General features: G+C 38.8%; 3 protein-coding genes and 1 long non-coding RNA gene across 4 annotated transcripts in view; 3 read left to right on the top strand and 1 right to left on the bottom strand.

The window, feature by feature from the left end:
• Positions 1-20: 20 nt before the first annotated feature.
• Positions 21-12,010, bottom strand: LOC116287617 (E3 ubiquitin-protein ligase RAD18). The gene is made up of 15 exons (XM_031694302.2): positions 11,830-12,010; positions 11,659-11,740; positions 11,181-11,242; positions 10,962-11,032; positions 10,356-10,503; positions 9,778-9,958; positions 9,315-9,414; positions 8,705-8,842; positions 4,478-4,592; positions 4,011-4,083; positions 3,601-3,677; positions 3,160-3,214; positions 1,874-2,469; positions 1,482-1,540; positions 21-1,179 (listed from the first exon to the last, which is right to left on the bottom strand). The coding sequence occupies exons 1-15, from the start codon at positions 11,893-11,895 to the stop codon at positions 1,137-1,139; spliced, it is 1,866 nt and encodes a 621-aa protein (XP_031550162.1). The 5' UTR covers positions 11,896-12,010; the 3' UTR covers positions 21-1,136.
• LOC148908720 (uncharacterized) lies at positions 4,920-9,057 on the top strand. Its single transcript, XR_016120706.1, has 2 exons — positions 4,920-5,513; positions 8,139-9,057. It is a non-coding gene; the product is annotated as an uncharacterized LOC148908720 (long non-coding RNA).
• On the top strand, positions 6,055-7,852 carry LOC148908721 (52 kDa repressor of the inhibitor of the protein kinase-like). Its single transcript, XM_089035187.1, has one exon. It carries the CDS (start codon positions 6,348-6,350, stop codon positions 7,662-7,664), a length of 1,317 nt encoding a protein of 438 aa, XP_088891313.1. The 5' UTR covers positions 6,055-6,347; the 3' UTR covers positions 7,665-7,852.
• LOC116295270 (mitochondrial import inner membrane translocase subunit Tim17-B) overlaps positions 11,995-22,675 on the top strand; it is a 12,085-nt gene continuing 1,404 nt past the window's right edge. Inside the window, exons 1-5 of the mRNA XM_089035188.1 lie at positions 11,995-12,179; positions 12,280-12,379; positions 20,984-21,041; positions 22,028-22,156; positions 22,417-22,527. Of these exons, the coding sequence (XP_088891314.1) occupies positions 12,154-12,179; positions 12,280-12,379; positions 20,984-21,041; positions 22,028-22,156; positions 22,417-22,527 (424 nt within the window). The 5' untranslated portion in view covers positions 11,995-12,153. The remainder of the gene's footprint in view (positions 12,180-12,279; positions 12,380-20,983; positions 21,042-22,027; positions 22,157-22,416; positions 22,528-22,675) is intronic.

Below are 22,675 nucleotides of genomic sequence, written 5' to 3'. Positions count from 1 at the left end.
AGAATTACTAAACAACAATCTACTAGGTGAGTTGCACTCAATTTTAATCACTTGCATTTGCCTGACATTAACTATTTGGTCTTGTAGTAAATTCATATAAAAAATATGATTGAATGACATAACATTTGACTTTCTTGCATAATTAGCAATATTTAAAATCCCACCGTGTCCCCCCACCACATCGCATGCATCCACACACTGCATGCAATAATTTCAAAAACCTCTGCAATCCCTTCAAGAACATTCGCAAGCTCCCCAACCCTCCCCACTCCTTGCTTTATTAATAAGTTGAGTATATATTTGTGTTTATAATATAGTTAGAATAGTAAGTGCATGCTGATTGGTCGAAAACTGAGCTTTATTAGTGATGCTGCTACATCCTGCGATCATCATTCTTTTTACATAAAAAATTCAATACCAAAATAGAATTAATGACTATATAGTAAAACAAATAAAACAGCTTTTCCACGCTCTGTTCAGTAATAATTTAAAGCACTTAGGAAATGCCTTACACTTCTTTTATTGTATGATAGAAACTTGTTGTACTCTTTGTTAGCTTCTATATTAATCTATTGCATAATTTGGAGTCTTGTCGTTGCTACACAAGCACTACACAACAAGTTTGCTGATTCACAGGAAAAAATCTTTCTTATGAAATTGATCAGCTTGGACTTAGAAATGAAATTCAATAGAAAGACAAACGCTAGAAGATTACGACATTTCGACATCGTCCGTTGTCATTATAAAGTGATGGAGGAATAATTTAACATTAAATACAAAAAAACAGCAATAGTTGAGTGAATTAAATTATGAAACGGTCCAGTTAACAGTCGATGTTTTACAGATCAGTGGGTCACGTAAATAACTGGCTCTAATATTAGAGTCACTTTGGGTGTTAATTGAAGGCAATTTTTCTTTTGAGCATCATGAAATTGAGAAATTTTATTAGTCACCAGGACTATGAGTTATTATATGCTACAGCTTATAAAAAATATCTACTTACATTTTATACAAATATTCTATAAAGTTATTATCCACATGCTTATATCTTGGGCATAAGGTTTCCACATTTCAGACTCTACTTTCTTGCAAGTCCAAAAGGTGCCATACGACTAACCAGATATTTTTTTGATTCCTTATTTCTTTTTTCTTCGTAAAGATCTTGTTTTGGTCCACCGTCTGCAATATCAAAAAAAAATCAAATCCCAGATTATCCTTACAAGTTATTATTTGCTTGGGAGTTGGGTGACCTGTGGAATGACGAGCTTTCACTAAGTGTTAACTAGATAAACTTTCTATAATAAAACATGGGTGGAGTTGCAGAAACACACTAAATCTCAATTTGATATGTGAGTAAGTCATAACCGGACTTTGATCAGCCCAGAGGTTGTTTCAGGTTGATCTGTTATTAAGAGTGCCCTGCCTTTGATCAGCTCAGAGATTTTATAAGGGTTTGATAAAATCAATCGTTTAATGAATACCTTGGAGTGGTTGCAAACAAGTCTTCATCAGATTCACCATTTTCCTCTTCATTGTATTCCTATGATCAACAAAAAAAACCTTCATTCTGTGTGTTTGGGTTCTTGATGGTTTTGGTTATATGCAGTAAGGTATTTTTAAATACCTACATGTATTCAATATAAATCATTACTGGACCCTACTAGATGTACTTTTTTGGAGGGGCAAGGGAAATGCCTATGGCATCAAGACTTCTTGCTTGCACAATGGCCCTCCGGAGTTGGGGAGAGAAAAGGAAGGGCCCCCCTTTCTCCAGTCCCCAGCTGTGCCGGAGAGCTGCTACACAGACTACAGGACTTCAACAAACCTCCCTCAGTTTTCAGGGACATTTAATCACATGATGATGATTACAAACCTCATCACTGCTTGCTTTTCCAAATGCTGGTGTTAATTGCCAATCTTCATCACTTTTGTCCTCATTTGTTCCATCACTGTCATTACCCTCATCATCAGTATCATCTTTGTCATCATCTGTTTCATCACCATCTTCACCATTACCTTCATCATCCTCTGTCTCATCACCATCATCACCATTACCCTCATGGACAGTAACATCCTCTGCACCATCAGTATCCTCATTATCAGAATCACTCTCATTTATAGAAGCAAGATTGGACATTAAAGGTGGTTCAGGAACTCGCTTTTGATTATTTTCACTTAATTGAAATGCTGCAGATATTTCTTCTTTTCTCAAGTTGCCTTCTGGTGAAGATTTGCTGCAATTCTTATTTCTTTGATCCTTTGAATGAAGTTGCTGGGCATTTTTATTTTCACTTTTATTTTCTGTGTCAATCTGCTGAAAGATTCCAAAAGACGAGCTGCTCTTCGAGTCCTCATCATCAATAATAACAACCGATTCTGTACTAGATTTATCATCAAGTGTGTTTCCTGTCTGCTTTCTTTCCTTTATTTCATCTATCAGTTTTTCAAACTGACCTTTATTTTCTTGTACTGCAATTTTAAAAATATCATAACACAATATCAAAGTCTGGTAGTATTGTGTAGCTCCAAAAATTATCCATACCCCCTCCCCCCCAGAGGATTTAGGAATTTCCAAGGGGTGGGGGGTCACAAGAAAGAACAAAATTACAGAGTTTGTATGGAAGAAAATTTGAATTTCCATGGGTGGGGGTGGCGTCTAAAAAATACATCCGTGGGGGGTATGCATAATTTCTGGAACTAAACATTAGAGAAAGATGTAATGCATGCATAGTAAGCAACAGCACTGAAATACTTTACAATTTTCGTTGCTTGCTGATAAGCAGGTGTTAGTAGGATTATGGTAAAGACATCAGAGTATGCCAATGGTATGTGGTTGGCTAATACACTACCGACATCCTTTTTGGGCTTGTATTGTTAATTGTTACCATTATTGATAAAATAAGGTTTGAGACTGAAGTTTGGGACACATCAAAATTTTGAAAAAAATTGATGTGAATTGCATGTGTGTTTGTAAGAATGCACTATTTTTGAAATAACACAACCCTAGCCTCCTTTGCAGCCGTAAATGTTGCGTGACGACCCTAAGAACGGCTGCAAAGGAGCGAGTTTAACACAACCACTGATGGTTATGCATAAAGTGGAGACGGTGTAGAATATTCCTGAGTTAACTATTATTGGTCATGAGAAAGCTAAACTTACAATATTGTTTGTGCACTTTTTCCACTTGTTCTTCAGTCGCATCTCTATTTAGATTCTGAAGTAAACATATATAATAAAATATAAAGCATTGTATTTTTCATAAATGGTTTTTAGTAGGAAAATTATGTCCACTACAAATAGGTCCTTTTTTAACCTCCTGGGAAGTGAGAGGAAGAGAGTCCTGTCTCTCCAACATAGGACCTCTGCTCCCAGGGTATATAGCCATTACTCTAATGCAAGTGGAGGACCTTTCTTAACCTGCTAGGAAGCAAGAGGAAAAAAGACCTGTCTCTCCAACATCTTGTTTCCTAGCAGGATAGAAAAGGACCTCTGCTCCCAGGGTATATGTCCATCATGCTAATCATGATGTATACAGATCTGCTATAGAAGCTGGCATGTTGCTCATGCATTAAACCTAAAGGAATCCTATGTTGCACTTACAGGAACAGTAGAGGTAGCCTTTAACAGCTTTGTATTTCTTTTTTCTTTATTCTCAAGTTCTTTAACAATTGCTGAAACTGCAGAATCAAAACATGTAACACTAAACCAGAGAACTTAAATAACCATGAATGATGGTATACATATCATCATCATCATTGTCATCATGGTCCGTCATCATCATCATCATCATCCTTATTATCCTTATCATTGTCATCCTCATCATTATTATGCAGACTTCGCAGTTGTTAGCAATTATGGAAATTTTTTAGGTTAATCTTATGGCTGAAACACAGCCTCAGACTTTATTACTCATAAATACAATAACCAACGTAATACAATAACTGGCTTTACCATATTATGAGGGGGGCACAATAACAGAATAGATTGGCTGAAGAAGGAACAATATATACCTGGTTTGGGATTCACAGAGTCACACTGTGCATTATATGCTACCACAAAATCTTGATGCCTTTTGATCAGTGTCTGAAGAAAAAATCCATAATGATTTTTAACATTATAAAGAAAACAGGATATTGAAGCATGTGTAAACTGCAAAAGAAATTGCTAGGTAATGCACTAAAGTATTACAAATAAGAGTACAGAAAATTAAAGAGAAGTTTGGTGTATTTTTCAGCTACAATATTGTACCCTTCTTAGGTCATTTCTCTTAGCTTCTTAATTTGCGCTTATATCTTGTCTGCATTAATATTCAAAGTTTTTTCATAAATCTAGTTGGTGGTAGTGCTGTGCTACTGAGTCATACATGGACTGTATGGTCGCTGCCAGAGGCACCTTCCCATGTTTTCATTTCATCCCAGTTGAGCTGTGCCATTGCTGAACTTGCAATGGTGAATAGCAATGAGTCTCTTTAGTTTACCTTTCTGTCTCCTTGTGTTGATAGCTTCCATTCCTTTAGCTTCTGTTTGAGCTGCTTTTCTGATAGAATGGCATACACTATTCCTGGAATTGGTTTTCTTTTTGGTCCTGCTGGTCTATACAATTATTACATTGAAATAACAGTCAATACCGTACCACATGCAACAATAGGTCATGTGGCTCACTCAACCCCCCTTATTCTGTTTAAAGTTTCCAGTGAATGACCTTTAAACTAAACCAATACCCTGAAACAACCACTGGACCAATCAAAGTTAGGACATGGCTAAATCAAAGATTAAATTGGAATTTAGTTTGTTGGGTTTAGATTTGAGGGCCACAAGGGTGGATCCAGGGTAGTTTACGTGATTTCCGTAAACTACTCAATTTTTTTCAAAGCTAGACATCATTTCTTTCTAAATGATGTCAAGATATGTGTATTACATTATTCTAGAAACTTCTAGAAACAACTCACTTGGTTGTTTTTCAGTTAATTATTAAGGAAAAGTCAAACAAAAATGAGTAATCTCGTCATTTCTGCCGATTTATTACCGATTCCCGCAAAAATTTTCGGGTTTCGGATATCTCCGTCGGTACGCATCGGAATGCTATCGGAAAACGATCGGAAAACAGCCTTTGTCAAATAGAACCTCAGGGGGTGAGCGTGCGTAGTTGTAGAGCTAGGCCGGTGTGATGATCGTAAACTACTCAAAGAATTCTCTGATTGGCTGGAAACACATTGATTGTTTTGGAAACCACTCAAACCCTTTTCTGATTGGCTATCTACTTTGCAAACTACCTCATAAACTACCAGCAAAACTATAAAAAGCTAGACCTACCCCCGTTGGGTCTCTTTCGTTCTTATGATTAGAGTCATAGATTTGCTGTAGTTTGAACGAAGGAATATTCTACAATGCGTGGCGACCCGATTTGCAGGAGGGAGGACTGTTCTCCTTTCGACATTGGCTTGAATTTTAAAGAAATTGGCTCTTCATCACCACAAGATAAGCTGGGGTTCATTGAGAATGTGTGGAAACCAGGTGAGATTTTTGATTTCCCACTGTCAATAGAAAATAGAAAGCCTCGTAAGTTTGTCTTTGAATGGCTTAGAAGATATCCCTGGCTTGCATACTCTAAATATCTCGATGGAGCATTTTGTTTTCCCTGCGTTTTGTTTGGAGTAGAATCTGGTAGAAATGCTCATGAATTAGACAAGTTGTTGAAGTCCCCACTCACATGTTGGACTTCAGCGGCTTCGAGACTTACAAAACACGCCAGCGGTAAATGTGAGATGCACAATTTTGCTGTAATTGCCATGGATAACTTTTTGAAAACAATGAGGCAGCAAGCGGTCCCAGTAGATCAGAAGTTGAATATTCAACAGCAAATCGATAGAAATAGGACGGTCCTTAAGTCTTTGTTTGAAACGATAATTTTCTGTGGGCGAAACAACATAGCTCTCCGGGGTCAACGCGATGATGACCCAACAAATGCTAGTCTATCAGGAAACTTTCAGGCTCTGCTAGAATTTCGAGTGCAGAGTGGTGATCAAATACTGCAGAATCACCTGGAAACTGCACCCAGAAATGCAACTTACATTTCTAAAACCATCCAGAATCAGATGATAGAAACAGTAGGTCCTTACATTTTAACTAGTTTGTCAAAGGAAATCAGAGACAGTAAGTTTTTCTCTGTCTGCAGATGAAGCTGCAGACATTTCTAACAAAGAAAATCTTTCTTTAGTGATAAGATTTCTTGATTCAAGAAATATAATTAGAGAAGAATTTATTGGGTTTTCTCTTTGTGATGAGGGAACAACTGGAGCTGCTATCAAAGATAAAATACTTACAGCAGTAGCAGAATTAGGACTTTCTATGGACGACTGCAGAGGCCAGTGTTATGATGGGGCAGGCAATATGGCAGGTTGCTTGAATGGAGTTTCAACACTTATAAGAAATGAATTTGACAAAGCAATTTATGTTCACTATATGAACCACAGGCTGAATTTGTGTGTTGCTGACACATGCCAACAACCACTTGTTAGAAACATGATGGATACTGTTAAAAGAATTTCTGATTTTTTTAACAATTCACCAAAGAGACAGCAGTATTTGGTCATGAAGGTTAAAGAGATAATGCCTCAAGCTAACCATACTGTTCTGATAAATGTATGCCGAACAAGATGGATCGAAAGAATAGAAGGAATGGACAGAGTTGTAGAACTTCTTCGTCCTGTTGTTGCTACGCTTGAAGACATATCAATGAACAACAATGATCTTGGAACTGGGGACTGGAATCGACCTAGTAGAAATGATGCACAGACCTTACTGAATGCAATAACTTTTTCATTTATTGTTGCTATTGTTATTGTTAGACACATGTTAGATTTGACCCGACCTCTCACTGTCAAATTACAAAAGAAAGCAATGGATCTTCTCAAGGCAAAGGATGAACTTGCACTTTTAAAGTCAGTCTTAACAGAGATGAGAACTGACATTGATGCCAGGCACAATGCACTCTACCAGGAAGCTGTCACTTTAGCAGGTCAAGTTTCAGTTCAACCAACCATGCCTAGAGTAGCTCAGAGACAAGTTCACAGAGCCAATGCTGCAGCCCGAAACCCTGAAGAATATCATAGGACAAATTTAACTGTAGTTTTTCTAGACCATATAGTCCAACAACTGAACAACAGATTTCAAGATGATGTGTTTGTTTGCTACAGAGCACTTTCAGTTATTCCATCAATTATGCTGGCCACTGGTATTGTTTGGAAGGATAATGTATTAGCCTTTTGTGAACATTATAGGCAGGATATACCTAATTATGCAGGTTTACAAGCAGAACTTATTCTGTGGGAGAGAATGTGGATGAGGAAAGATGATCTAGGAGAGGAAATCCCTGATAGTTTAGAAGGGACACTTGAGCACATTGACAATGTTGCTTATGCTAATATACATACCATACTTCAAATCCTTATAACTATCCCTATGTCATCTGCTTCTTGTGAAAGGTCCATTTCAACCCTCCGTAATCTTAAGAACTACTTAAGAAATACTATGGCTCAAGACAGAATGAATGGACTGGCACTGATGCATTCCCACAGAGACATGGACTTAGATCTTGAGGAAATAATAGATTTATTTGCTACTTTAAATCCTAGACGAATGAGAATGGAGAATATCTTACAGTAATATTTTATATAATATTTTTTGGACCACCACTCCAGTGTTCTTAGAGTACTTGTGAGTTATGTTCCATCTGGATTAATAATTATCTGATTTTTAAATCCTTCAACTGATGGGGAACAGTACAGGAACAAGGTGGAATTTTTAAAAACTTATTCTTTTCTGAAATCTATAATATTGTTCACTGGGTTTTGATTAAGCTTGAATGGTCTTTACATATTCTCAACTGAACTCAGCAATGAATTCATCTATAGTGGAACACCTCAATCTAAATAAGGTAATGTATTCATTTTGTATAATTTGCTAGTACATGTAAATTCTAGTACACTGATATTGTGACTGTATGTTCTCTATCTTTCATAAAATATTCAATTTGCTGCCATGCCACTTTTCCTTTAATAGCATATATTTTGCATTGTACTTTTACATACTAATACTTTTGATGTCATTTTTTTCACATGATGTCCTTTGATGTGCTAGATTCTTCAACTGAGATAAATCTGTACAAGGATCTTGACTGCAGACAGCATGCTATGGTAGATGTATCCTTTTAGGCAGTTTATAACTAATAGGGGTATGGTGGGTTGGGTATAAATTCAGAGTAAACTACTCATGTCCAAACCCTGGATCCACCCCTGGGCCATGTGTTATATAACTCTCTGGGTTAATTTTGTCACCCTCCTTAAATAAAGTTTATTGTATTGTATTGTATTTGTGGAGAGATTAACCAGAAAAAAGCCTCATATCAAGGAAAAGGAAAAGTCCTCAAAGTCCTCAATATAAACTTTATCACTTGATACCAAGATGAAAGAGCACATTGATATTTTAATAACAAGGTAAAGTTTCATCTCATAGACATATACAGTACAGCCCAGATGTTTGTCACAGTGTCCTGGCATGTAATTTGGATGGACTTGCGTTAATTCATTACACGCAAAAACGTGTAAACAGTCCTTTGAGACAAGGATGCACTACAAGCGTTTGAGTGTAATTTTCTTTTATTTTGTTTCAAAATATTGCGAAAACCTGTTGGAAGTTCTACTCACATAAATTTATTTGCTCCAGCTATTTTTTCTGTCACTTTTTTTTCGGTTGAGGAGGAGGCAAGTCTCACTGGGGATTTCCTGGACAATGACGCAGCAACTGGTTCTTGCTTCAGTTTTGTATCAGTTGCTTTCTTACGACTTCAAGATAAGAAAAGGATGTCGTCAAAATGCCACCACTATGCAACTAAAATTTACCATTCAATTCCCATGCCATGTTCAGTAGATCCATCCACTTTGCAACTGTTTTTTTCCCCATTTCATACCCACTGAGTATATCTTTTATTAATATGTGATATAACAGAGTAAAAATTTATTTAAATGCCTCTTGAAAAGAGAAAATATTTTTGCCCAAACTCATTGGAGATAGCAATTTTTTTATTCCATAACGATAGATTGGAATGTGAAGAATAGAACATTAGTGATTTAGTGGGATATGAATATATTAAAAAACAAAAGAAGATCACTGAAGCTGAACTTTTTCTTTTGTCTTTTAATGTATTCCTTTCTCACTAAATTACTAACGCTCTAATATCGTACGACAACGTTCTTGCAAGTACGTGTAGCACCTTATAATAAATTATGCATTTATAAAATAAAATCGATGTTTTACCTCCTAAGGGAGCTCTTCTTCTCTCCAGATATCAAGCAGAGGTCAAGGTGACTGTTAACAGTATTTGAACTAATCATCTCTCCACAGACAGGGCATTCAACTAATTAAAAACAACCATAAGAACATAAAGACATGAACGCACATTTCATATTACCTATGTTAAAAATGCCACTACACATTATTGACTTTCGCAGCTTTGAGGAGCATATGCCATCTATGCTTGCAGGCTAGAACTACAGTATCCTTCTAATAGTTGACAACAATTTTTAAAATCTTCAAATGTTATTGATACCCTCAAACAGCCTTCGGGCTTATCAAAGGCAGAGCATAATAAGCTGGAAAAGTTGAATTCAGTATGCTATCACAAGGACATGCTAGCAGGCCTGTCACGTTCCAGCAGTCGTCAATTTATCACAGCCAGTCTTACATCTGGAAAAAAATATTAAAAACTGAGAATAGATACCAAAAGACGTAGGGGCTTCTGCATCATCTGTAGATTGCGAAGTATTTGTGGGTGATTTCATTGGGTCAATCTCCATTGCTTGTGGCTTCTTTACATCTTCATTATCATTGTCGTCACTGTCTGAACTTAAAAGTTTTTGTCTTTTTCTTTTAGTCCTTGGAGTAAGATGAGGTGATTTTCCCTATGTAAGGAATTAAATATATACTAAATATAATTATAGAAATAATGCAGCTACCTATTAATCATGAACCCACCTATTTTCATAATTCCCTTAAACTACCCCAAAACCAATAAAACCACACGTATTACTTTATTTGGCCAAAAAAGGAGAGGTTCATTGAGACAACAACCAAGAACACAGCTAAAAACTAGCTAAGGGAATAGGCTAAATAAATTTCTCCGCCCACAATCTTGAACAAAACAGAATTACATAAATGACAGCAATGGGTTTTTTTTATGACTTCTCTCTTGCTCTACAGCTCCCACAATTTTGTTTAAAACACAGTGTTACATTAACACGTGGACTGTTTTATATTCCTAACATGTAGCTTATAAATCTCAAATACTTTTCACAGTACCTTTTTTGTCTTAGTTTTAAGATTCATTCTCATTCGTCTGGGTGTAATTTCAAAATTACTGGCACTATCATCAGACATCTCTATATTTTCTTTTTTTTCTGGTACACTCTGTACTAATGCTTTTCTGATTATATCTAAAAGTTTTGGCCTGCAAAAAAGACAAGAAATTATTGCTAGAGATTACTGTTGCTCCTACTCCGAACTGTGAACACTCCAGTTTGTCATCGAATCAGATGTATCGAAAGTCTATAAAATCTATTCAAGGAGATCAAGTGATGCAAGAGAAAGAAAAAATAAAAGTATATTTACAAACAAAAAATAAAAAATAGAATAAACTGGAGTGTTCATGGTTATAGTAGAATGACAATAAGTTAAGCATGAGAGAAGAATTATGATTAATAATGGCAAAACACAATAGAAGCATGACTTTTAGCAGAGTGTTTTGGACACATAATAAATAATGAAATAGAAAGTGTGAGTGCTTGTTGTGTGCTCTCAAAATGCACATGCTCCCAACCAATTAGAATGTAAATTATAACAGTTATTTTATAATTTATATTATGAACATCATGATTATGCCCTTTCTACTAGAAGGGATTGACGTACCTGACATTAACAAAATTTTTAACCAGTTCGTCTAAGACCCTGTTACATTTTAAATCATTGCCAGACGTTTTCTGCAAAAAAAGTGAAAATAACTCTATTAGACTGTCTTATCGTATGATACGGCATAAGGATAAGTATGCATGAAAGTGAGGCATGGTATTCGAATTGAGGGTTTTCCATGTTGTTTTCAATCACGTTGAATTGGCTGTGGTAACTGACCTCAAAACATGTAGGACATTGTGGGTCATAAACCATTGCTCGGCGAATGCATAGGGAACAATCTAAAAATAAAAGCATAATACTATACTGATAAGTTACATAATTTTTTGAATAATTGACATATACTTCCACTTTGAGTTTGCCTTAGCTCAGACTGTGTATGAATGTGTTCTTTCCTTTTATTATAAAGGTCCATTGTATAGTATAAAGGAATGTACGTGCAATGGAACAAGGGAGTTGATTATAATGCCACAGAAGTTTTGGTCGAATAACTGAATACAATGCACAACCAAAGCTAAGGCTGTGAGCAAGAGAGAACTCGAAACTGGAGTATTAAACATGATATCGTTATTGCTGATTATTATGATCAGGAGAATTATAGATTATCCTTTTAATAACAAAATCAAAAATCAATAACCTTTGATTATCCCTAATAATCCAACAAATGAAAATAGGTCATTTACAGCTGTATACTCACAATTATGTGAACATTCCTGGAACAAGACAGCAGTATCAAAGTACTCGTAGCAAATAGAACATCGTAGTAGGTTGTCTATTCTCTATTTAAAAAAGTTTAGAAAAGACTTCAGATTATTTTTGGGAATATTTTGGGTAAATATAGCAACACGTCCAAAGAAATTCGAAATACCCGTAATTCTTGCAGCGATTCTGGCCAATCACTTGGGCTCCAGTCAGCTTGATGTGTTGGAGCCATATTCTACCAGTAGAAGATCTATAAATTATTGCCTGAAATTAGGCTTACATTTAATCAAAAACATTTAAAAAATGAAATCAAAACACTTCAGCCATTTCCAATAATCCTAGCTGGCAAAAAACGCGGGACAAATTTTTGAGTCTTGTGATTGGTTTCTTATATCATCTATTTCCATTGGTCTAAACCCGTAACCAATCAGAATCCTTGATATACTGGCAGCTGAGTCTTGCGTCATAGGAAAACGTGCGAATTTTTATCATGGAGGAATATGCCAGAGAACCTTGGTAAAAATACATTTTTCTTACAATTGATTATGTTTTACTTTAAGTTTAATTGCATAGGAGGAAAAAGTATTTATTATTCTTCCTTTTGGTTAAATTCCAGCCCGTACCGTATCGTGGATGATTGTGGAGGAGCGTTCGCAATGGGTGCCATTGGAGGTGGAATCTTTTCGCTTGTCAAGGGATGGAGAAACTCGCCAGTCGTACGTATTGAAATACTTATTTATCGACTTAATCTTTCATTTAATATGTCCTAGAAAATGTTTCAAATACTTCAGTTATGTTAATTACATTCTAAGAAGTTCGTGAGCTAAGACTTAAGTTTATAAGAATACATAAGCTTCTGATTCAATGGTGGTCGTCACTGTTTCGCAGAACACATGAAAAACTATTGCGATCCGGCGTTCGATAGCAAATAAAGTAAGCTTTTACCTCGTATGAGGAAGTCATTAGTAACGTGTCTGGTTAATATATTATTTAATTTTTGACTATGGTAGCCCGGATATAAATGAAGGCCTCTGTTCAGCGGCTTCCCCGTGGGGTCGACCCCCAGGCAATCTCGTACCCAGAGCCCTTATTTCTTACTGCGCGTGCTCGACGAAATAATTGGGCTCTGGAAAACTCCAAACCGGAAGACCCAGATTCTGGGTTTCTCACACATGCGCATTATGACAGACTAGGTGAGTTCAAAATGGCGGACGTCGTTCAACGAGCATGTGAATTTGCGCTTGAAAAATTAGGTTTTGAAGATGGTTTTCAGTTAAATTAACTCCGAAAATATCTATTGCATGGACATCAATGCAATTTCCATTACAAAACTGGCAAAACTTTGAAAAATCTGGCCCTACAGGCTTTTTTGGTGTACTTAATTCGAGACACCATCTTGTTTATTTTCCCTAGTACTGTAATTTTTACTTCCGGTATATTCCTTTGTTCTCGAGAACCAAGCACAGCACAGGAAATATTGGAGTTTTCCAGAGCCCAATTATTTCGTCGAGCATGCGCAGTAAGAAATAAGGGCTCTGGGTACGAAATTGAACCCCAGGCTGACCGGGGAGATCGTAAAAATTCATAAACAATGTTGATCATTTTTCCCAGGGGTAGGGAAGTTGTTCTTTTTAATGTCCCCTGGTCGAGGAATTCAGTGACCTACAATCTCCCTCATTTTGGTTGAAATTATTGTTATTGTATTTTGAAAACTGAACTCAACGCGTAACCATGCTGTTATAGCTTATGCATGATAGAAGTGGGTTCCCTGTGGAAGAGAGAGAGAGAGAAGGAGCTCGTGGGAATGGGACAGAGTTGTTATAGGGAAGAGTAGACAAGTTGTTGTGGTTTTTTAAAAAATGAATCCGGAATTCGAATGATTTTATCTTCAGGACAGCACATATGTGTAAGTATAATGATTCCGTTTTTCTTGGACAGAATATATTCTCATATAAGGTTTTGCAATTGTCATTCTAGCGAATCGTGAAAACCTGAAATTGTGAAAACCTGAAATCGTGAAAACCTGAACTCGTGAAATTAATCCTGCAGCGTGGAATTGTGAAATCATTGACTGACTGAACTCTGAATAAACTGATAATCTAGAACTTGAATGTCACGCATCTTGACTATAGTCCTCGAGATAATCTAGAACCTTTACAAAATTCGACATATCGTCAAATCTGAACGAACTGATCGAGAAAGAAAACACAAGATGAATGCCGAAGGAAACCCAAACTTGACCATCGAACAACAACATGAAAGAATCCTCGAATTAGAAAAACAACTTGAAAACATGATAAAAGGACCGTCTGAATATGGGAGACAACTTGAGCGAGAGTTGGATCTTGGAACCCGAAGAGGTAAGAGAATTATTCAAGAAAATATGAAAGATTTCGAAGGCCGTAAAGCCGAACGGATTACACAAAGACGACATTCCTTGGCGGGATATTTATCCCACCTGTCAAGACTTGTCAACCAAGTTGGAGACGTGGAACGATGCTTCGAAGCCGAAAAAATTGTTGATTATTTAAAGAAATTAGAACTTGCATGGGATTTGTACAGAAATGAATACAGTGTTTACATCGAGGAAGATGTAAGTGAAACAGAACTTTTACGAGTAAAACAACAACACGAACATGCCAAAGATAATTATCACAAGTGTGCCTATGCCGCATGCGAGCGTTTGAGACAGGCACAACAATGTCGAGAAGACGAGCAGGCGCCAGTTCGCCGACAAAGAGATAATGAGACAATAAGCCAATATTCCTACGCAGGGGGGTCTACTAAGTCGAAAATTAGATCGCTGAGCTCTTCGAAGAAACGAGAACTACAGAAAAACGCGGAATTGAAGAAAATGATGGCAGAACAAGCTGAAGAAATAGCAAAATTGGAAGCGGAAATGGAAAAGCGCAAGATAGACATTGAACTAGAGAAGCAAAAAACAGTAAGAAAACTGAGATTTGAAGCCAAGATAGCAGAAAAGGAAGCCGAATTTATGTCAGAGGATGAAGAGTCCGATCTAGAATTACCACGTGGACCATGCCTTTACACAAGCACCCCCTTGACAAAGGAAGACCAGACCACTGATTGGGTCATGAACGAAGCCACACGGATCCATGTACCGGATGACCGCGATGAGAGAATAAAACGAGAATACGAATATGAATATTGGAGAAACTCCCATGTTCCTAAGAGGTACGACATGCAAGAAGAAAGCGCTGATAAGAGCCACGCCCAAAGCGTTATGGCCGACGAAAGATACCATTCTGAGAGATCTCGAAGAGAAGAATCCATCTTACAAGAAACTACAACCCACAATGCAATTATGCTGAAGTTGAACATGTTGCAAGCCATGCAGCCTGTAAAGTTCTCCGGAGATGCTGACGACTTCCCCAGTCTTAGAAGCCGCCTGAAAGACAATTTAGAGGACGGATTATTGACCGACGGACAAAAACTGGAGTTCTTACCGAAATTTGTCTGCGGAGAAGCGTATGAAGTAGTTCAACGAGCGTCTAGATGCAAGTACGACGATGTTGTGAAGCTGCTAGAGGAACGATACGGACACCCATCCGCGGTTGCAGCCGCATGTATCGAAAAACTGACCATTGGTCCAAAGTTAGCCCATGATGACAACAAAGGACTACGTAACTTTGCAGAACAACTTGAATCAGCATCGAAGAAGCTGGAAGGAGAATACGAAATTGAAGCAAGCACGACGTCGAACCTGAAGCTGATCGTAAGTAGGTTGCCAAACTACCTATCAGCAAGGTGGGGAGATACCCTGTACTTCCTCAGAGAGAAAGGGATGTCACCGAAGTTGAAGGACCTTGCGGCATTTGTGAAAAGACAAGCAGCAATCAAGAACTATCCCGCCTTTGTCACTACAACTTCATCACGGAACAGTGAATCGAAAACGAACACTGCTAGACCAATGAGATTCACTCACAAGGTAATGAAAGCTCAACCTCCGCTGAAAACCGCCACCTTCACGACCGACGTCAGACCTAAGGAAGCGTATCAAGCCGGTAGTAAAACAGAAAAAGCAAGTACGCCGGGTCGCTGTGTCTGCTGCTCTGGAAGCCACGACCTTCTACATTGTACACAGTTTGCAAGGAAAGACATCACGGACAGGTGGAACGTCGTGAAGAATAATAAACTGTGTCATGTTTGCTTGAAAGCGGGACACTTAAGAACACAATGCAAATCGAACGAGAACTGTGGATGCGGAAGTGAGCGACGCCACCACAAGCTGCTACACAACTTTCCCAGACCGAAAGCAGCCCCAGTCGACAAGAAAGCTGAAGAAAGGGAACAAAGAAAGGATCCACCGAGTAACGACCAGAGGCCTGCTCCTGAACAGAGGAAAACCGACCAGTACGCAACCAACGTACGAAATACAGACAAAAGTATTCTTCTGCACGTGGTACCGATAAAGATCTCCGCGCTGGATGGAAGTGCAATAACGACGTATGGACTCCTGGACAACGGGTCCCGCACCACCGTAGTTGACGCCGAAGTGGCAGAGATGATAGGACTCAAAGGAAGAAAGAAAAGAATATCGGTCAATACGCTGATGAATAAAGAAGAAGAAGAGTTCCAACTGGCTGAGTTCCAGATACAGTCTGCCGATGGCGAAGGACAACCAATCACAGTAGAGGAAGGGTTGATATCACAAAAATTCAGCATTTTTGAAGACCTCTTGCCTTCCAATATCAACAGAAATGCGTACCCTCATCTGATAGACATTGAAGTACCGGAAGTAGAAGTCCCACGGGTATCTGTGTTGATTGGCAAGGATGTTGACGAAGCACACGAGATAATTGAAGTACGGAAATCTGATGAACCTACCTGTAAGCTCCAGGCTCAGAGAGGGCCCCTTGGGTGGGTCATTACGGGTACTATTGAAGGAAAAACACAACGAACGAAACTTGACTTGCACTTTACTGACATAGAAAACCTGAAGTTACGTGAACAGATAGAAAGATTCTGGAAGATAGATGACTACGGAACAAGACAGGATGTCAAAGAAAAAGAGGTGCTTTCAAGAGAAGATCTGAGAGCAGTAGCGAAACTTGAAGAGACAACAGTGTTTAAAGAAGGACATTACGAGACCGGACTGCTGTGGAAGAAAGATGATGTGAAATTGCCAAACAATCGCGAGCAAGCTGAAAAGAGACTGTTGAGCCTCAAGAAAAGGTTTCAAAAGGATCGAGCATTCGAAGAAGTGTATCGTGACACCATGAATGGCTACATCGAGAAAGGATACGCGCGCAAACTCTCCGCTGAAGAAACTTCGCAGATTGGACCGCGAACATGGTACTTACCTCACTTCGGAGTTACGAACGTTAATAAGCCAGGAAAAGTGCGTATTGTTTTCGACGCCGCTGCTGAACATGAAGGTACGTCATTGAACAAGAATCTGCTTCAGGGACCCGACTGCACGAACAGTCTGCTTGGCGTATTACTGCGATTCCGTGAAGACAAAGTTGCACTTGTAGCGGACATCAAAAGCATGTTCCATCAAGTCGGAGTACGTGAAGAAGATCAAGACTCTCTAAGATTCTTATGGTGGAGTGGAGATGCTGATGATCCTCCTGAAGAGTATGTGATGACAGTTCATATATTTGGTGCAAGAGACTCGCCGTGTGCAGCAAACTCAACCCTGAAGAAAACAGCGGATGACAACAGCGACGACTTCGATACTGCGACAGTTCACACTGTAAAGAACAACTTTTATGTCGATGACGTCCTAAAGTCGTTACCTAATGCGGACGCTGCAACACGCATGGCTGAGCAACTGACACAGCTGTGTATGAAAGGAGGCTTCAAGTTAACGAAGTTCATCAGCAACGACCGCGAGGTCCTAGCTGAAATATCAGAAGAAAAGAAAGCCATGTCCTTCCTCGATCTGAAACTCCAAGAATTACCAACAGAAAGAGCCCTCGGTGTACGCTGGGATGTCGAGTCAGACACCTTTGGGTTTAAAGTGTCAGAATTGCAGAAACCGAATACAATGAGAGGAGTTCTTTCAACTATTAGTGCGGTTTTCGACCCTCTAAACTTTGCAGCACCAGTGATATTGCCTGCAAAAAGAATCATGCAAGAACTGTGGAAGAAGAAGTATAAGTGGGACCAACCACTTGAAGGTGAGATCCTACAAAAATGGTCAACCTGGAAAGAGAATCTTCCACTGCTGGAGCGAGTATGCGTACCGAGATGTTATTTTACACGAACAAGTGAACAAAGAATTTCTCTTGAGCTTCACCACTTCTGTGATGCGTCCGAGGTCGGGTACGGAGCAGTATCGTACTTGAGAGCCGAGTATCATGATGGAAGAATCGAATGCTCATTTGTGATGGCTAAGTCCAGAAACACCCCTTTCAAGACCCTCACCATCCCTCGTCTTGAATTGCAGTCAGCGGTACTTGCAACGCGTCTTGACAAGACAGTGAGGAAAGAGCTAGAGCTTGATGTCCAACAAGTAACATTTTGGACCGACTCCATGATAGTTCTAAACCATATCAGAAACGAAACTCGACGTTTCCAAACGTACGTCGCAAACAGAGTGACCGAAATCAGAGAGGAAACACTGCCCGAACAGTGGAGACATTGTCCAGGCAAGGACAATCCTGCAGATGATGCAAGCCGTGGTCTTGACACTGAAGAATATCTCAAGAACCAACGCTGGCTTAAAGGACCAGAGTTTCTGTGGAAGACGAAAGAGAACTGGCCCGAGAACAAGTTTGAAGAAGTTAGCGTACAAGATCTGGAAGTTAAGAAAGAAGCTTATCTGACCGTACCTGAACGCAGATCATCTGTGGAGGAACTTACAAGGAGGTATTCCAACTGGATAGTACTCCTGTGCTGAGTTGCCTGGCTAGTCAAATTCACCGAATGGATCAAGTCCCGACACGTGAAAGAGAAACGTATTTCTACTGAAGACCTGCAGAACGCTAAATTGAAGGTTGCTAGGATCGTGCAACGTGAAGCCTTTTCCGAAGAAATGCAGAGCCTCAAGAAGAAGAAACAAGTTCAAGGACACAGCCCCACAGCAAGTCTAAGCCCAAAGTTACATGATGATGGTCTACTTCGTGTTGGTGGAAGATTGGCTAAGGCACCAATCTCCCAAGATGCAATGCACCCAATAATTTTGCCTCGGAAGAGTCACGTTACGACAATCTTGATACGTTACTTGCATGAGAAGAACGGGCACTGTGGTCAAGAGCAAGTGCTAGCCCTCCTGAGAGAACAATTCTGGGTGATCCAAGCACGAGTTGCCATAAAAAGCATCCTCGGAAGATGTAGCAATTGCAAGAAACAGAGACCTCAAACGACAAACCAAGAAATGGGTGAGCTACCAAAAGTTCGCTTAACCCCATATGAACCACCATTTACCTACACAGGGGTAGATTATTTTGGACCCTTCCATATCAAGAGAGGAAGAGGACGAGTAACCGAGAAGAGATGGGGAGTCATCTTCGTGTGCATGAACTCCCGCGCCGTCCACTTAGAGGTCGCAAAATCGCTGGAAACTGACGACTTTATCATGGTCTTGGTAAGGTTCCTGAACCGAAGAGGTCACGTCAAAGAAATAAGATCGGATAATGGAACAAATTTTGTCGGGGCGGACAGAGAAATCAAGGAAGCCATTAAAGAGATAGACTCCCGCAAGATTGCGGGGGAGCTGATGGAACGCGGATGCAAATGGGTATTTCACCCACCAGGAGCTCCACACATGTCAGGTGTATGGGAACGGCTTGTGAAAACTGTCAAGAGAAGCATCAAAGCCATAATTGGACAAGAGACAGTCAACAAAGAAGTGCTACATACCGTATTTACCGAGGCGGAGCGCATTTCCAATGGCAGACCGCTAACTCGAAATCCACCGAATCCTGATGATGACGAACCGTTAACTCCGAGTCATTTCCTGAACGTCCGTCCAACCACCAACCTACCCTCTGAGATGATAGACGAATCGGACAAATACAGCAAGAAACGATGGAGACAAGCACAGTTGTTAGCCAACCATTACTGGAAGAGATGGCTGAAAGAATATATACCCTCACTACAAGAGAGACAAAAATGGCGACAACCAAAGAGAAACATACAGATTGATGATTTGGTGCTGGTAGCTGACGAAAACCCTACAAGGAACAAATGGCCACTAGGCAGAGTTACTAAGGTGTTTCCAGGAAGTGATGGTTTGGTTCGAAGTGTAGAAGTGAAGACTAAGGAAAACAGCTACCGACGTCCAATCCACAAGTTATGCTTGCTGGAAGCCGAAGATGAAGATGACGTTTGAACCAAGAGACTCAGACTTTGCGTTTATAATTTAGTTGAAACTGTTATAGTATGAACGTTTTAGTATAGACCGTTCATAGGGGGCGGAATGTTATAGCTTATGCATGATAGAAGTGGGTTCCCTGTGGAAGAGAGAGAGAGAGAAGGAGCTCGTGGGAATGGGACAGAGTTGTTATAGGGAAGAGTAGACAAGTTGTTGTGGTTTTTTAAAAAATGAATCCGGAATTCGAATGATTTTATCTTCAGGACAGCACATATGTGTAAGTATAATGATTCCGTTTTTCTTGGACAGAATATATTCTCATATAAGGTTTTGCAATTGTCATTCTAGCGAATCGTGAAAACCTGAAATTGTGAAAACCTGAAATCGTGAAAACCTGAACTCGTGAAATTAATCCTGCAGCGTGGAATTGTGAAATCATTGACTGACTGAACTCTGAATAAACTGATAATCTAGAACTTGAACGTCACGCATCTTGACTATAGTCCTCGAGATAATCTAGAACCTTTACACATGCGGTTTGCTCGAAATTTCAGGTAGTTTTCATTGAAAAGACTGAAAAAAAACTCTCATGAATTGAAGAATTCACATTTGAAAGTAAAAAATAAATAAAGTTGCCTTCGAATTCGTATCTATGAAACAACAAAGAATGTCAAAAAACAGTGGAATTCTTTCACCTCATCTGCCATCTTGACGAGCAGAGAGGCATCTGGGTATTGGTCAATAACACAGGTAACCTAGCCCAACCAAAAACATCCGTGGTCTCAAAAATTTTAAAATCAGGAGCTACTGCTTTAACTAGAGAGGAAAATCAATCCCCCTGGTAACCTTTGCAATGAAAATAATTTCATTACAATCCCCCACCTAAGTTTTTAGCCACGAAACCAATGTCACAAATTTTCCTAACCCCAGGGGGAGTAGCTGGATCCAATCCTCCTATATTCTCCCACCTATCTCCCATAGGTGCATAAATGACAAGCAATTGGGTTTAAAGAATTTTGTTTACTTGTTTATACAGGGACACAGGTTCTATGGTAGTTTAGCAGCAGTTAAGACCAGATCTCCTGTACTTGGTGGTAAGTGTTAATTAATAAATACTCTTTATGCGAAAGGTTTATCTTACATCCTCAAGCAAGTGCTGAACACGAGAGAAGAAAAGAGGAAGCCATTTCATACAATATGGTTTTCAAATGGGTCCTAAAATGAGAATGACCCTATTTCACTATGAAGTCACATCAAAACAATCTATTGTTTAAATGCAAAGGATCATGGTCATCGGAGGATGTCAAATCAACGCAAATTCACCGAAAATTGTTCTAAAACCCGTATCAATTCACGAAGAGAAGTAGAATAGCCAGCAAACGCTCAGAATATTTTTTAGTACATATTAACACATTATATCTGAAAACCAGGCCATTTTAGATTAAACTGTTTTGCTAGGAGCAAATTTTGTTGAATTTTCTATTGGATTTGGTGATTCTATCCCCCACATAAACAAGCAGTGACGTCATAGTGAAATAGGGCAATTGGTTGGTGGTGTATCCAAAGATTAGCATTATTGATGGTTATGTGAATATGATAGTTATGAGCAGTAGTGATGGTGATAATAGGTGTGTTGATAATGATAGGTTATGACATTGGAGAATAGCTTGGTATATATATGTATTTTAGGGGTATTGGTGGTATTGGCAATGATAAATGAGGTTAAGGGGCTGGTACAACATGTCTGTGTATTAAATGATCAGTGTTGTTTGGTGTTAGTTGCATTGATAATGATGATAATGTTGCTTCTTAGGCCCCGTCCACACTATGCTGGATAAATTTGAATCCGAATTTTTATTTATTCGGTTCCATTTCGAAAATTCGTTTTCAGTGAATAATTGTTCCGGATTCGCCCAGACTAGTGTGGACGGTAGGCCTTACCGAATGAATAAAAATTCAGATTCAAATTTATCAGGCATAGTTTGGACGGGGCCTTGATAACTCAATATATAACAAACTCATTTTAATTAGTAATTCTGCATGTTAAATGTAATATTTTCTTACCCATTACATAAAATAGGTAACTTTGCAGTATGGGGTGGACTTTTCTCTACATTTGATTGTTGTTTAATGGGACTCAGAGGCAAGGAAGATCCATGGAATTCTATTGGCAGTGGAGCTATTACTGGTGCAGTTCTAGCAGCTAGAGGTATGAGACATAACAAAAATATGCTTGAATAAACATGACTATGATCTTTAGAAGCATGTACCATGAGTCTCTAGCAGTCACATAAAACTTTCCCTGAATTCCTAACAAAAAAATTCTGAGAAAACTATTCTTAGAGAAAACTCCAGAATGATCTTTAAATACTGATGACGGGCCCTCATTATTTTAAGCCCTGCCATTAGTCGTATTCAATATACTCTTGGAATATAGATTAAATAAATGTATTATTGTTTGGTAATTAGGTGGTCCTTCGGCAGCTTTACGATCAGCAGCTATTGGTGCTGTACTATTAGCCTTGATAGAAGGTGTAGGGATCTGTATAACAAGAATGACGGCTGATCAGTTTAAACAAGGTATGTTAATATACTCTACCCTACCATTATCACAGAATCCAGGTCTGATCACAAATTCATTTAATGACTAGAGTAATTTGGCTTATCGCCCATGTAATAATCACAGCTGACATCTGATGGTTCCCTTGGTTCTCCCAGTAGAACCACG

Source organism: Actinia tenebrosa, unplaced genomic scaffold (assembly GCF_029948245.1).
Source record: "Actinia tenebrosa isolate PJP-AT-01 unplaced genomic scaffold, QUT_ActTen_1.0 PGA_scaffold3__52_contigs__length_22856419, whole genome shotgun sequence".
Lineage (NCBI taxonomy): Eukaryota > Metazoa > Cnidaria > Anthozoa > Actiniaria > Actiniidae > Actinia > Actinia tenebrosa.
Note: the sequence above shows the minus strand (reverse complement) of the source record. Positions and strands in the feature narration are given on the sequence as shown.

Coding starts and splice junctions, on each gene's coding strand:
- LOC116287617 (XM_031694302.2), bottom strand. CDS start 11,895: ATGGCTCCAACACATCAAGCTGACTGGAGCCCAAGTGATTGGCCAGAA. Junction 1,541..1,873: donor GAAAAGCAAGCAGTGATGAG/GTTTGTAATCAT, acceptor TGTTGATCATAG/GAATACAATGAAGAGGAAAA. Junction 1,180..1,481: donor TTGTTTGCAACCACTCCAAG/GTATTCATTAAA, acceptor TTGATATTGCAG/ACGGTGGACCAAAACAAGAT.
- LOC148908721 (XM_089035187.1), top strand. CDS start 6,348: ATGGACGACTGCAGAGGCCAGTGTTATGATGGGGCAGGCAATATGGCA.